This window comes from Orcinus orca, chromosome X, assembly GCF_937001465.1.
Source record: "Orcinus orca chromosome X, mOrcOrc1.1, whole genome shotgun sequence".
Taxonomy (NCBI): domain Eukaryota; kingdom Metazoa; phylum Chordata; class Mammalia; order Artiodactyla; family Delphinidae; genus Orcinus; species Orcinus orca.
The window spans coordinates 44,800,787-44,815,052 of NC_064580.1; the positions used below are offsets into that span (position 1 = coordinate 44,800,787).

Genomic DNA, 14,266 nt, shown 5'->3' on the forward strand with positions numbered 1-14,266 from the left:
TTTCAACAAAATTCAACACCCATTTATAATAACCCTCCATAACGTAAGCATAGAGGGAACTTTCCTCAACATAATAAAGGCCATATATGACAAAACCAGAGCCAACACCATACTCAATGGTGAAAAACGGAACCCATTTCAATTAAGATCAGGAACAAGATAAGGTTGCCTACTCTCACCACTCTTATTCAACATAGTTTTGGAAGTTTTAGCCACAGCAATCAGAAAAGAAAAAGAAATAAAAGGAATCCAAATTGTAAAAGTAGAAGTAAAGCTGTCACTGTTTGCAGATGACATGATACTATACATAGAGATCTTAAAGATGCTGCCAAAAAATTACTAGAGCTAATCAATGAATTTGGTAAAGTAGCAGGATACAGAATTAATGCACATAAATCTCTTGCATTCCTATACACTAATGATGAAAAACCTGAAAGTGAAATTAAGAAAACACTCCCATTTACCATTGCAACAAAAAGAATAAAATATCTAGGAATAAACCTACCTAAGGCGAGAAAAGAATTGTATGCAGGAAATTATAAGACACTGATGAAAGAAATTAAAGATGATACAAATAGATGGAGAGATATACCATTTTCTTGGATTGGAAGAATCAACATTGTGAAAATGACTCTACTACCCAAAACAATCTACAGATACAAGGAAATCCCTATCAAACTACCACTGGCATTTATCACAGAACTAGAACAAACAATTTCACAGTTTGTTGGGAAACACAAAAAACACGTAATAGTCAAAGCAATCTTTTTTTAAAATATCTATATTGGAGTATAATTGCTTTACAATGGTCTGTTAGTTTCTGCTTTATAACAAAGTGAATCAGTTATACATATACATATGTTCCCATATCTCTTCCCTCTTGCGTCTCCCTCCCTCCCACCCTCCCTATCCCACCCCTCTAGGTGGTCACAAAGCACCGAGCTGATCTCCCTGTGCTATGTGGTTTCTTCCCACTAGCTATCTATTTTATGTTTGGTACTGAATATATGTCCAGGCCACACTCTCGCTTTGTCACAGCTTACCCTTCTCCCTCCCCATATCCTCAAGTCTATTCTCTAGTAGGTCTGTGTCTTTATTCCTGTCTTACCCCTATGTTCTTCATGACATTTTTTTTCTTAGATTCTATATATATGTGTTAGCATATAAATTTGCCTTTCTCTTTCTGACATAATTCACTCTGTATGACAGACTCTAGGTCCATTCACCTCACTACAAATAAATCAATTTTGTTTCTTTTTATGGCTGAGTAATATTCCATTGTATATATGTGCCACATCTTCTTTATCCATTCATCCCATGATGGACACTTAGGTTGTTTCCATCTCTGGGCGATTGTAAATAGAGCTGCAATGAACATTTTGGTATATGACTCTTTTAGAATTATGGTTTTCTCAGTGTATATGCCCAGTAGTGGGATTGCTGGGTCATGTGGTAGTTCTATATGTAGTTTCTTAAGGAACCTCCATACTGTTCTCCATAGTGGCTGAACCAACTCACATTCCCACCAGCAGTGTAAGAGGGTTCCCTTTTCTCCACACCCTCTCCAGAATTTATTGTTTCTAGCTTTTTTGATGATGGCCATTCTAAATGGTATGAGGTGATACCTAATTGTAGTTTTGATTTGCATTTCTCTAATGATTAATGATGTTGAGCATTCTTTCATGCGTTTGTTGGCAGTCTGTATATCTTCTTAGGAGAAATGTCTATTTGGTCTTCTGCCCATTTTTTGATTCGGTTGTTTGATTTTTTGTTATTGAGCTGCATGAGCTGCTTGTAAATATTGGAGATTAATGCTTTGTCAGTTGCTTTATTTGCAAATATTTTCTCCCATTCTGAGGGTTGTCTTTTGGTCTTGTTTATGGTTTCCATTGCTGTGCAAAAGCTTTTAAGTTTCATTAGGTCCCATTTGTTTATTTTTGTTTTTATTTCCATTTCTCTAGGAGGTGGGTCCAAAAGGATCTTGCTGTGATTTATGTCATAGAGTGTTCTGCCTATGTTTTCCACTAAGAGTTAGTTTCTGGCCTTACATTTAGGTCTTTAATCCATTTTGAGCCTATTTCTGTGTATGGTGTTAGGGAGTGTTCTAATCTCATACTTTTACATGAACCTGTCCAGTTTTCCCAGCACCACTTATTGAAGAGGCTGTCCGCTCTCCACTGTATATTAGTGCTTCTTTTATCAAAGATAAGTTGACCATATGTGCGTGGGTTTATCTCTTGGCTTTCTATCCTTTTCCATTGATCTATATTTCTGTTTTTGTGCCAGAACCATACTGTCTTGATTACTGTAGCTTTGTAGTATAGTCTGAAGTCAGGGAGCCTGATTCCTCCAGCTCTGTTTTTTGTTCTCAAGATTGTTTTAGCAATTCGGGGTCTTTTTTCACATTGTGAAATTTTTTGTTCTAGTTCTGTGAAAAATGCCAGTGGTAGTTTGATAGGGATTGCACTGAATCTGTAGATTGCTTTGGGTAGTAGAGTCATTTTCACAACGTTGATTCTTCCAATCCAAGAACATGATATATCTCTCCATCTATCTGTATCATCTTTAATTTCTTTCATCAGTATCTTATAATTTTCTGCATACAGGTCTTTTGTCTCCTTAGGTAGGTTTTTTCCTAGATATTTTATTCTTTTTGTTGCAGTGGTAAATGGGAGTGTTTTCTTGATTTTAATTTCAAAGTTTTCATCATTAGTGTATAGGAATTCCAGAGATTTCTGTGCACTTACTTTGTATCCTGCTACTTTATGAAATTCATTGATTAGCTCTAGTACTTTTCTGGTAGCATCTTTAGGATTCTCTATGTATAGTATCATGTCATCTGCAAACAGTGACAGCTTTACTTCTTTTCCAGATTGGATTCCTTTTATTTCCTTTCCTTTTCTGTGGCTAAAACTTCCAGAACTATGTTGAATAAGAGTGGTTAGAGTGGGCAACCTTGTCTTGTTCCTGTTCTTAGTGGAAATGCTTTCAGTTTCTCACCATTGAGGATGATGTTGGCTGTGGGTTTGTCATATATGGCCTTTATTATGTTGAGGAAAGTTCCTTCTATGTCTACTTTCTGCAGGGTTTTTTTTTTTTATCATAAATGGGTGTTGAATTTTGTGGAAAGCTTTCTCTGCATCTATTGAGACGACCATATGGTTTTTCTCCCTCAATTTGTTAATATCTTGTATCACATTGATTAATTTGCCTATGTTGAAGAATCCTTCCATTCGTGGGATAAACCCAACTGGATCATGATGTATCATCCTTTTAGTGTGCTGTTGGATTCTGTTTGCTCATATTTTGTTGAGGATTTTTGCATCTGTATTCATCAGTGATACTGGCCTGTAGTTTTCTTTCTTTCTGATATCCTTGTCTTGTTTTGGTATCAGGGTGATGGTGGTCTCATAGAATGAGTTTGGGAGTGTTCTTCCCTCTGCTATATTTTGGAAGAGTTTGAGAAGGATAGCTGTTATCTCGTCTCTAGATGTTTGATAGAATTCGCCTGTGAAGCCATCTGGTCCTGGGCTTTTGTTTGTTGGAAGATTTTTAATCACAGTTTCAATTTCACTGCTTGTGATTGGTCTCTTCATATTTTCTGTTTCTTCCTGATTCAGTCTTGGCAGGTTGTGTATTTGTAAGAAATTGTCCATTTCTTTCAGGTTGTCCATTTTATTGGCATAGAGTTGCTTGTAGTAATCTCTCATGATCTTTTGTATTTCTGCAGTGTCAGTTGTTACTTCTCCTTTTTCATTTCTAATTCTATTGATTTGAGTCTTCTCCCTTTTTTTCTGATGAGTCTGGCTAATGGTTAATCAATTTTGTTTATGTTCTCAAAGAACCAGCTTTTAGTTTTATTGATCTTTGCTATCATTTCCTTCATTTCTTTTTCATTTATTTCTGCACTGATCTTCACGATTTCTTTCCTTCTGCTAAGTTTGGGGATTTTTTGTTCTTTCTCTAATTGCTTTAGGTGCAAGGTTAGGTTGTTTATTCGAGATGTTTCCTGTTTCTTAAGGTAGGATTGTATTGCTGTAAACTTCCCTCTTAGAACTGCTTTTGCTGCATCCTATAGGTTTTGGGTCGTCGTGTCTCCATTGTGATTTGTTTCTAGGTATTTTTTAATTTCCTCTTTGATTTCTTCAGTGATCACGTCGTTATTAAGTAGTGTATTGTTTAGCCTCCTTGTGTTTTTATTTTTTACAGACCTTTTCCTGTAAATGATATCTAGTCTCATAGTGTTGTGGTCGGAAAAGATACTTGATACAAATTCAGTTTTCTTAAATTTACCAAGGCTTGATTTGTGACCCAAGATATGATCTATCCTGGAGAATGTTCCATGAGCGCTTGAGAAAAAATTGTATTCTGTTGTTTTTGTATGGATTGTCATATAAATATCAATTAAGTCCATCCTGTTTAATGTATCATTTAGGGCTTGTGTTTCCTTATTTATTTTCATTTTGGATGATCTGTCCATTGGTGAAAGTGGGGTGTTAAAGTCCCCTACTATGAATGTGTTACTGTCGATTTCCCTTTTTATGGCTGTTAGTATTTGCCTTATGTATTGAGGTGCTCCTTTGTTGGGTGCATAAATATTTTCAATTGTTAAATCTTCTTCTTGGATCGATCCCTTGATCATTATGTAGTGTCCTTGTTTGTCTATTATAATAGTCATATTTTAAAGTCTATTTTGTCTGATATGAGAATTGCTACTCCAGCTTTCTTTTTGTTTCCATTTGCATGGAATATCTTTTTCCATCCCCTCACTTTCAATCTGTATGTGTCTCTAGGTCTGAAGTGGGTCTCTTGTAGACAGCATATATATGGGTCTTGTTTTTGTATCCATTCAGCCAGTCTGTGTCTTCAAAGCAATCTTGAGAAAGAAAAACGGAGCTGGAGGAATCAGGCTCCCTGACTTCAGACTATACTACAAAGGTACAGTAATCAAGACCGTATGGTGTTGGCACAGAAACAGAAATATAGAACAATGTAACAGGATAGAAAGCCCAGATATAAACCCACGCACATATGGTCACCTTATCTTTGATAAAGGAGGCATGAATGTACAGTGGAGAAAAGACAGCCTCTTCAATAAGTGGTGCTGGGAAAACTGGACAGCTACATGGAAAAGAATGAAATTAGAACATTCCCTACCCCCATACACAAAAATAAACTCAAAATGGATTAAAGACCTAAATGGAAAGACCTAATGAAACTTAAACGCTTTTGCACAGCAATGGAAACTGTAAAAAAGACAAGCCTCAGAATGGGAGAAAATATTTGTAAATGAATCAACTGACAAGGGAGTAATCTCCAAAATTTACAAGTATCTCATGCAGATCAATATCAAAAAAGCAAACAATCCAATCCAAAAATTGGTAGAAGGCCTAAATAGACATTTCTGCAAAGAAGATATACAGATTGCCAGCAAACACATGAAAAGATGCTCAACATCACTAATCATTAGAGAAATGAAAATCGAAACTACAATGAAGTATCACCTCACACCAGTCAGAATGGCCATCATCAAAAAATCTACAATGAATGCTGGAGAGGGTGTGGAGAAAAGGGTACCCTCTTGCATTGTTGATGAGAATGTAAATTGATACAGTCACTGTGGAGAAGAGTATGGAGGTTCCTTAAAAAACTAAAAGTAGAACTACCATACGACCCAGCAATCCCACTACTGGGTATATACCCTGAGAAAACCATAATTCAAAAAGAGTTATGTACCACAATGTTCATTGCAGCTCTATTTACAATAGTCAGGACATGGAAGCAACCTAATGGTCCATCAACAGATGAATGGATAAAGGAGATGTGGCACATATATACAATGGAATATTAATCAGCCTTAAAAAAATGAAATTGAGTTCTTTGTAGTGTGGTGGATGTACCTAGAGACTGTCACACAGACTGAAGTAAGTCAGAAAGAGAAAAACAAATACCTTATGCTAACATATATATATGGAATTAAAAAAAATAAAAAGGTTATCAAGAACCTAGGGGCTGGTAGGAATAGAGACGCAGATGTAGAGAATGGAGTTGAGGACATGTGGAGGGGGAATTGTAAGCTGGAACAAAGTGAGAGAGTGGCATGGACTTACATATACTACCAAATGTAAAACAGATAGCTAGTGGGAAGTGGCCACATAGCACAGGGAGATCAGCTCAGTGTTTTGTGACCACCTAGAGGGGTGGGATAGGGAGGGTGGGAGGGATATGCAAGGGGGAGGAGATATGGGAGGATATATGTATATGTATAGCTGATTCACTTTGCTATAAAGCAGAAACTAACACACCATTGTAATGCAGTTATATAAATATGTTAACAAAATTATTTTAAACATGCTAAATTTCAATCAAAGGCCGATGGCCAAATAAATTATAGTTGATCTAACTAATGGAAAACAAGAAATTCATTAAAAATCACAATCTCATAAGCTTTAAATATTGGAAAACATCAAATGAAACAAAAATATAGTGTAAAGTTGATTATACAGTGTCATAGCAATTTATTTGTGCATATTTATATGCATATAAATTGTACTAGAAAATTTAAAAAAATTAACAGCTTTTAAATTTCTTTTGTTTTGTTTCTGTAGGTTTCAACATTTTCTAACTTTTTATTTATAAATTATATATCAAAAAGTACCATTATGATAATGTTTATTTTGTGTATACTTCCCCTAAGACCTTTTTCATCCCATTGGGTACTATTATGTCAGACTTTCATTGTAATAGAGAATAGAACATGTTGATATCTATGAAACAGAAGTATAAGTGATTGGTGTAATGTCTGTATAATGCTTAGTAGATGGGCCCCCACTGTGAAGAAATGAAAGAGGTATCATTAAAAAGAAAAAAAAAGAATTTTTGCATCTATGTTCATCAGGAATACTGACATGTATCTTTCTTTTCTTTAGTAACTTTCTTTAGTTTTGGTAACAGGTGATGCTGGCCTTATAAAATGAGTTTGGAAGTATTCCCTTTTCTATTTCTTGGAAGAGTTTAAGAAGGATTAGTATTAATTCTTCTTTGAATGTTTGGTAGAATTCACACATGAAGCCATCAGGTCCTGGGCTTTTTTTTGTTGTGAGATTTTTGATTTCTGATTCAATCTCCCTATTTATTATTGGTATGTTCAGGCTTTCCATTTCTTTCTGATTTAATTTTTAGTAGTTTGTATGTTTCTAGGAATTTATCCATTGCTAGGTTATCTAGTTTGTTTATAATAGGTCTTTATGATCCTTTTTATTTCTGAAGAATCTTTTGTAATGTCTTCTCTTTTATTTCTGATTTTATTTGAATCTTCTCTCCTTTTTTTTCATCTAAGAGTTTGTCAATTTTGTTTATCTTTTAAATAATTACCTCTAGTTTTGTTGACTTGTTATAATTTTTTCCCTAATTGATTTAGTTCTGCTCTGATCTTTATTATTTCCTTTGTTCTGCTAACTCTGGGCTTATTTTGTTGTTTTTCCTGTTCATCAATGTGTAAAGTTATGTTGTTTATTTAAGATCCTTCTTTTTTAATGGAGGTGTTTACTGCTATAAACTTCCATCTTATAACTGCTTTTGTTACATCCCTATTTTTATTATGTTGTGTTTTCATTTTTGTTTTTCTCAAGATACTTTTAAAATTCCCTATGGATTTCCTCTTTGATCTAATGGTTGTTCAAGAGTGTATTATTTAGTTTCCATGTATTTGTGAATTTTTCTATTTCCCTGCTGTTATTGATTTCTATTTCATTTTCTGTCATGGTCAGAGGAGATACTTAGAATTATTTCCATTACCTTAAATTTGTTATGACTTGTTTTGTGACCTAAAATGTTATCTTTCTGGAGGATGTCCTATGTGCCCTTGAGAAGAATGTGTGTTCTGCTGCTGTTGGGCAGAAATTTCTGTCTATGTCAGTTAGGTCAATATTGTTATTCAACTCAGCTGTTTGTTTATTGATTTTCTGTCTGCATGGCCTACACATTATAAGTGGAGTATTGAAGCTCCCTACTATTATTGTATTGCTGTCAATTCCTGCCTTCAAATCTGTCATTGTTTGCTTTATATATTTAGGTACTCTGATATTGGGTGCATATATGTTTATAATTGTTATATTTTCCAGTTGAATTGACCCTTCTATCATTATATAATGTCTTTTGTTTCTAGAGACAGTTTTAGATTTAAAGTCTATTTTGCCTGATATAAGTATAGCCACCCCTGTTTCTTTTGGTTACCATTTGCATGCAGTATCTTTTTCCATCTCTTCACTTTCAGGCTATGGTGTCTTTATTCTAAAGTGAGTCTTTTGTAGACAGAGTATTTCTGATCTTGTTTTTTAAAATCAATTCAGCCACTCTGTGCTCTTTGAATGATGAGTTTAATTCATTTACATTTAAGATAATTATTGATAAGTGAGGGTTTACTATTACCATTTTGATAATTGATTTCTTGCAGTTCTTTTGACCCTCTCTTCCTCTCTTGCTGTCTTCCTTTGTTATTTGATGATTTTTTTATAGTGATCTGCTTTGGTTTCCTTCTCTATGTCTTTTGTTTATTATAGGTGTTATTTTGTGTGTGTATGTGTGTGTGTGGTTAGCTCGAGGTTTGCATAAAATATCTTGTAGTTATATCTTTCTATTTTAAGTTGTTAAAAACTTAAATTTAATAGCATACCAAAATACTTTTACTCCCCCCAGCACTTATACTTTATGTTCTTTTGGTCAGAGTTTGATCTTTTTATATTGTGTATCCGCTAACAAATTTTTATCTACTAACTTTTATATTAGGGTTAAAAGTAATTCATGCACCATTATCATTAATGAAACACTTCAGACTGATGAAAGGTTTGAGCCTGGGAGACTTAAAGAAAGAATAAAAAGGAGAAAATTGGAAATAATGAGCTGCTTAGAAGACTAGATTAAAAGGTTAGCTCCTTCTGATGAATTCTAATGGAACCATTGCCTATGAGAACAGGAATGAACCTTAAAGTCATCTAGGGACTTCCCTGGTGGTCAAGTGGTTAGGATTCCATGCTTTCAGTGCTGAGGGCCAGGGTTTGATCCCTGGTTGGGGAACTAAGATCCTACAAGCCACACAGGTCAGCTAAAAAAATGTCATCTAGACTCCAGATTCTAGATTCTAAAGCATCTTTAGATCAAGTCATGTAGCCTTTATTTGAATGCTTCCAAAGGTGGAGGACTAAGTTTCTTGCAAAAGAGTCCATTCAATATTCCTAAAACTCTAAATTTTAGAAAGATTTTCCCAAATCTTTGGCCTACTAGAAGAACTTTCTAACATTCAGTGTGAGCTTTGAGAATGTCATCAGCTGTCTCTTGAGGTAGAAAGCTCCCTGTCACTGGAAATATTTAAAGCAAACTATGTACATAATTGCTTCTGAGCATGTTGTATAGAAAATTAATTTTTCATAGTGACATCAGCAAGATGATGGACTAGAAGCTCCCAATGCTCTTCCTCTCCCCCACAAAAACAACAAATAAACAACTACATGCCATCTACAATATTCTGGAGTTGAAAGAGCTCCAGAATACAACAAAAAAAGCTGCAGAAACTCATGGAGCACAGAGACAGAATGGTCACATAGAAAAGTATAATAAGCAGTTTAACTTCATTGCCCCATCCCTCAGTCTGACAGAGCTTGGGGCCAAGAGGAACCCCCTTGGCCTGACCTCTCCCAACAAGTGGAAAGAAGAGCAGGAGGACTTCAGTAGCCTACATCATTGCTGTGGACACAAGCATCTTTCAACATGGTGGTGCCCTGAATTCTTCATTGCCATTGAATCCAGGTGATGTAGCTGCCTGGAACCCAAACTGCTGCGACCACTCCCCAGAAAAAGGTACTGCAGCATCCCCTCCCAGAGAAGCTGCCACCACTGCACCCTCACTGGGAAAGTGCTGATGCATCCCTCCAATCAAAGCTGACACCACTGCATCCTGCTCCCCCTGCCAGAGTCACAGTCCTCCCGTCTGAAAGCATGTACACACCCTGGACCCCAGTTCCATGGCTGTTCAGCACACACCCATGCCTCACATACTAAGGCTACCATCATGGTGAACACACCTGTCCACCAGCCCCAGGTACCAAAGTTGTTCTAGATGCTCCTGAGCTCCAACCCTGGTACCATGGTCACTTTGCAGGTGCCCACTCCCCAGACACCAACACTATTGCCTCCACAAATTTGTCTGTGCCCCTGATCCTGGCATCATTGCTACCACATGTGTAACTGTGTGCTGGACCCAGCAACAAGAGCGATCCCCTTGGCAATGACTTCCTCCTGTGGAGGAAAAGGAGAACAGGAGGACCAAGCAGTCTTCACCAGCAAGGAACACAATAGCCCTTACCATCACTATGTAAACTCACAACCTTTGTCACTGAGGTCCTCTGCAGTTTTTGCTGACACTGACCTCAGCTGATGGAGCTCTATAAGGACTATGCCTCTGTGCCCTCCCTGAAGCCAAAACCACTGCTGCACACCCTGGAGCTGGAGTCACCATATCCAAACCAGTTGACACTCTCACACCCACCTATAGGTAAAAGTCTTTACCCCTGAAGACAGTTCATAAGTCCTGAAAAGGCAATTGCTCCCTCAAATGTGCAGACATCAACACAAGGCTACCAGAAACACACAAAAAAATCAAGGAAACATGACATCACCAAAGAATAACAATAATTTTCCAATAACTGATCTAAAAGAAATAGAGATCTATGGATTTCCTGGAAGTGAATTCAAAATAATTGTTTTAAGGAAGTTCAGTGAGCTATAAGAGAACACAGATGGACAACTCAATGAAACCAGGAAAGCAATACCTGAAAAAATGAGAGGTTCAACAATAAGACAGAAATCATAAAAAAGAACCAAACAGAAATTCTGGAGCTGCAGAATACAGTGAATGAAATGAAAAAATGCAAAAGGGAGTTTCAACAGCAGACTTGATCAAGCAGGAGAAAGAATCTGAAAACAGGTCATTTGAAATTATCTAGTTAGAGAAGAAAAAGAAGAATGAAAAAGTGTGAAAGAAAGCAAACCTATATATACATTATGGGAGACCCAGAAGGAGAAGAACGAGGAAGAAAGGGGCAGAAAGCTATTTAAAGAAATAATGGTTAAAAACTTTCCAAATCTTGAGAGGGAAATGGACATCCAGATTCATGAAGCTCAAAAATTTCCAAACAATATCAACCCAAAGAAGACTACACTGAGACACAATATAATCAGATTGTCAAAAGTCAAGGACAAAGAGAGAATTCTGAAAGCATCAAGAGAAAATTAGCTCATCACATGTAAGGGAACCCCCATAAGACTATAAGCAGTTTTCTCAACAGAAACCTTGCAGGTCAGGAAAGAGTGAGATGATGTAATCCAAGTATTGAAAGAAAAAAAACTTACATCTGAGAATACTATACCTGGCAAAATTATCCTTTAAAATGAAGGACAGATAAAGTCTTTCCCAGACAAACAGAAACTGAGGGAATTTGTCACCACTAGACCTACCTTACAAGAAATGCTCAAGGGAGTTCTTCAAATTGAAATTAAAAAAAACATGCTAAACAGCAACATGAAAGTATAAATCTCACAGGTAAAGGTAAATATATAGACATATACAGATTAATGAAGTTCTTCTCCACTCTTTATTCTGGCATTGATAATCCTCCACAATCAGGCCCCATCTACCTCTTCAGACATATTTAAACTTTCCCAAACTCTTCTGGTCAAATGGAGTCCCCATTTTACTCTATTCCAAAAAGGTTCTGTTTTGTTACTTAGCTTTTCCTTATACCAAGTCCCCTGCTCAGGACTTCCTCCTGCCCCTAATCCCCTACCACCAATAAAATCCTATTCATCTTTCAAGGTCAGTCTCAAATCTCTCCTCTATTAACTCTTCCTAGGGGACTCCAGACCATATTAATCTCTTCCTCCCCTGAACTTCCATATCACTATACTGTCTGTTTCATTCATCTGGCAATCAAGCATCTGCCTTGTAACATCTTTGAAAACTTATTTGTCTCGAATATTTTCATTTAACTGTTTCTTTGGTGTGTATCTTATCTCCCCAACTATCTAAAAAGCTCATTGAGATCAGGAACCAAGGCTACACCTTCTTTTCAACTCTCTATGGAACAGAACTGGGCACCTAGTAGGGGCTCACTTCTTAATGTGTACTGACTGGTTTTAGATAGGTTACCCCATTACTTCGTAGTGACTTTAGTAGTCCACTAAGTCCATGATTAACCTTTTTTCACCCCGTGTCAGGCATTGACAGCTGATAAGGTGCATATGAGAGAAAGCATATTTGACTCTTCAAGCCTCAAGCAGGACAAATTGCTAAGATGCAGGTAGTGAGATATTTTACTATTGGCTAAAAGTGTTCCTTAATAGATCTAGGTCCCTGGAGCAGCTCCACAGAGGTTGTGATTATAAACTGAAATTCACAACTCTTTCAAGAGAGTTAACAGGCAGATTTTTTTCCTTTCTAGTTTGTGCTGGGTAGTCAACAAGAAGGTGTTTAATTCAGTTGAGTCAGGAATGGCACATCAATGCTCTGATGGCTTTCTCTAGAAGTTCTTGCATTCCTGGACTGATAATTAAAATTCAAGATCTTCTATGTGACCTTTTATGACAAATTGAAATTGAGAAGTCCTCCAGTGTGGGTAGAGATAAGCCAAGGAAATGAAAGAGATTGGTCTACAGGGGTGAGAATAGGAGAGGAGTGTGGAAATCATAACTTTTTGTGGCTACCTTTAATGCTGAGTCATAGTGACTGTATTGGGGTTGGGCAGGAGGGACAGGATGTGCTTCTCCATTAGGAAAAGAAGAAGAAAATAACAAAGGAGTGAAATGCTGAGTGCTAAGTCATGTAAAGACCATCATCAGATTCTAAGCAAAGAAGCTCTCAACTAAGCATTTACAATGTGGGACCAGGAGAGGTCTCAATGATATGTGGAGACGTACCTAGTCCCTAGTTCAGTCAACTTGTCATATACTCATAGCCATGAGTAGTAGAATGAATAGTTATGAAAGTAAGTGGTCAAAAGCCTGAGAAGTCCTAGGGGAGTGAGGACAGATGTTTTTTCTCCATGGCATTGTTTTTATATATAAAATCCATTATTACCCATTATTTTACACTGCTCCACCCCAAATGTTTATAAAAATCCTCTACCCTTTGCTAGTTACTTAAGACATCAGGTTCTTTTTAAGGGTGGATTCATCTTCCCCTTTATCTCTAAGACCTTCACAGCAGAACTTTGCTTTAGGATGAACCATGTATCATTCTCTTTCTAAATCCTGACTCCAAGATTACCTTCAGATTCATTTATTCATTCAAAAAATATTTATTGAGCCTCTACTATGTGGCAGACACTGTGCTAAGTAAATAAATGACAAAATCCCTCCCCTCTTGAAACTTACATAACTTGTATTGCTAAGGAGAAAAGGAAGCCTGCCATTCTTTGGGGAGGACTGCTCCTTGCTTTTCCCTCTACATTTCCTTTGTTGTAGATGGTACACAGAGAGGCAGAATGGCATAATGGTTAAGGACATAGGCTTTGGAGTCACACAGCCTGGGTCCAAATCTTGGCTTTGCTACTGAGTAATTATTTCATCTTGGTCTGGTTCCTTCTCTTTTTTGAGCCTCAATTTCCTTAGCTGTTACTGTAGTCACTCAGCAGACCCAAGTGAAGACTGCTGATTGCAGCTAAGCTAACAGAAGAACATCTAAGTTAGCTGCTCACATACCTCTTGAGTGCCTCATACATTGAGCATACAGTGACATCTACATATCAAGTGGATGTGTACAGAGGTATCTAAACCACATACTTACCAAGGTTTGAGTCTAAGTGAATTACTCCTATTTATAAACAGGTTTCCTAATGATATCCACCCACAATTCCTGACCAGATTGTATCTGCTTCCATCTTATTAGTTCCCTGTTGGAAAGGTAGCTTAGCTAATGCAATCAATTAAGTGTTTACCCGTGAGAGTTGTGTAGATTCTCTATTATTTCCCTTACCTTACGAATTTCTCCCTGTTGCACGGTTTTTATGACGTTAATCCATTCTTCCATATCTTTCCGGTTGGGTGCAGCCAGTGTAACTTTTCGTTGTGGTGTGATCACCTACACAGAAACACATTATTAGCTGGTTCCCACTCCAAAACTTTGCCCCCAAACAAAGCCTTTGAACTCTCCAAGAAACTAGACAGATCTACTAAGCACATCCCAAGCCATTTCTTAAATATAAGACAGAAGCTC

At 36.9% G+C, this 14,266-nt stretch overlaps 1 protein-coding gene across 1 annotated transcript in view; it reads right to left on the minus strand.

The window, feature by feature from the left end:
- The window catches only part of DGKK (diacylglycerol kinase kappa), a 160,832-nt gene that overhangs the window by 92,965 nt on the left and 53,601 nt on the right, over positions 1 to 14,266 (minus strand). The window contains exon 6 of the mRNA XM_012537468.3: positions 14,027 to 14,131. Coding sequence (XP_012392922.1) covers positions 14,027 to 14,131 — 105 coding nt within the window. The remainder of the gene's footprint in view (positions 1 to 14,026; positions 14,132 to 14,266) is intronic.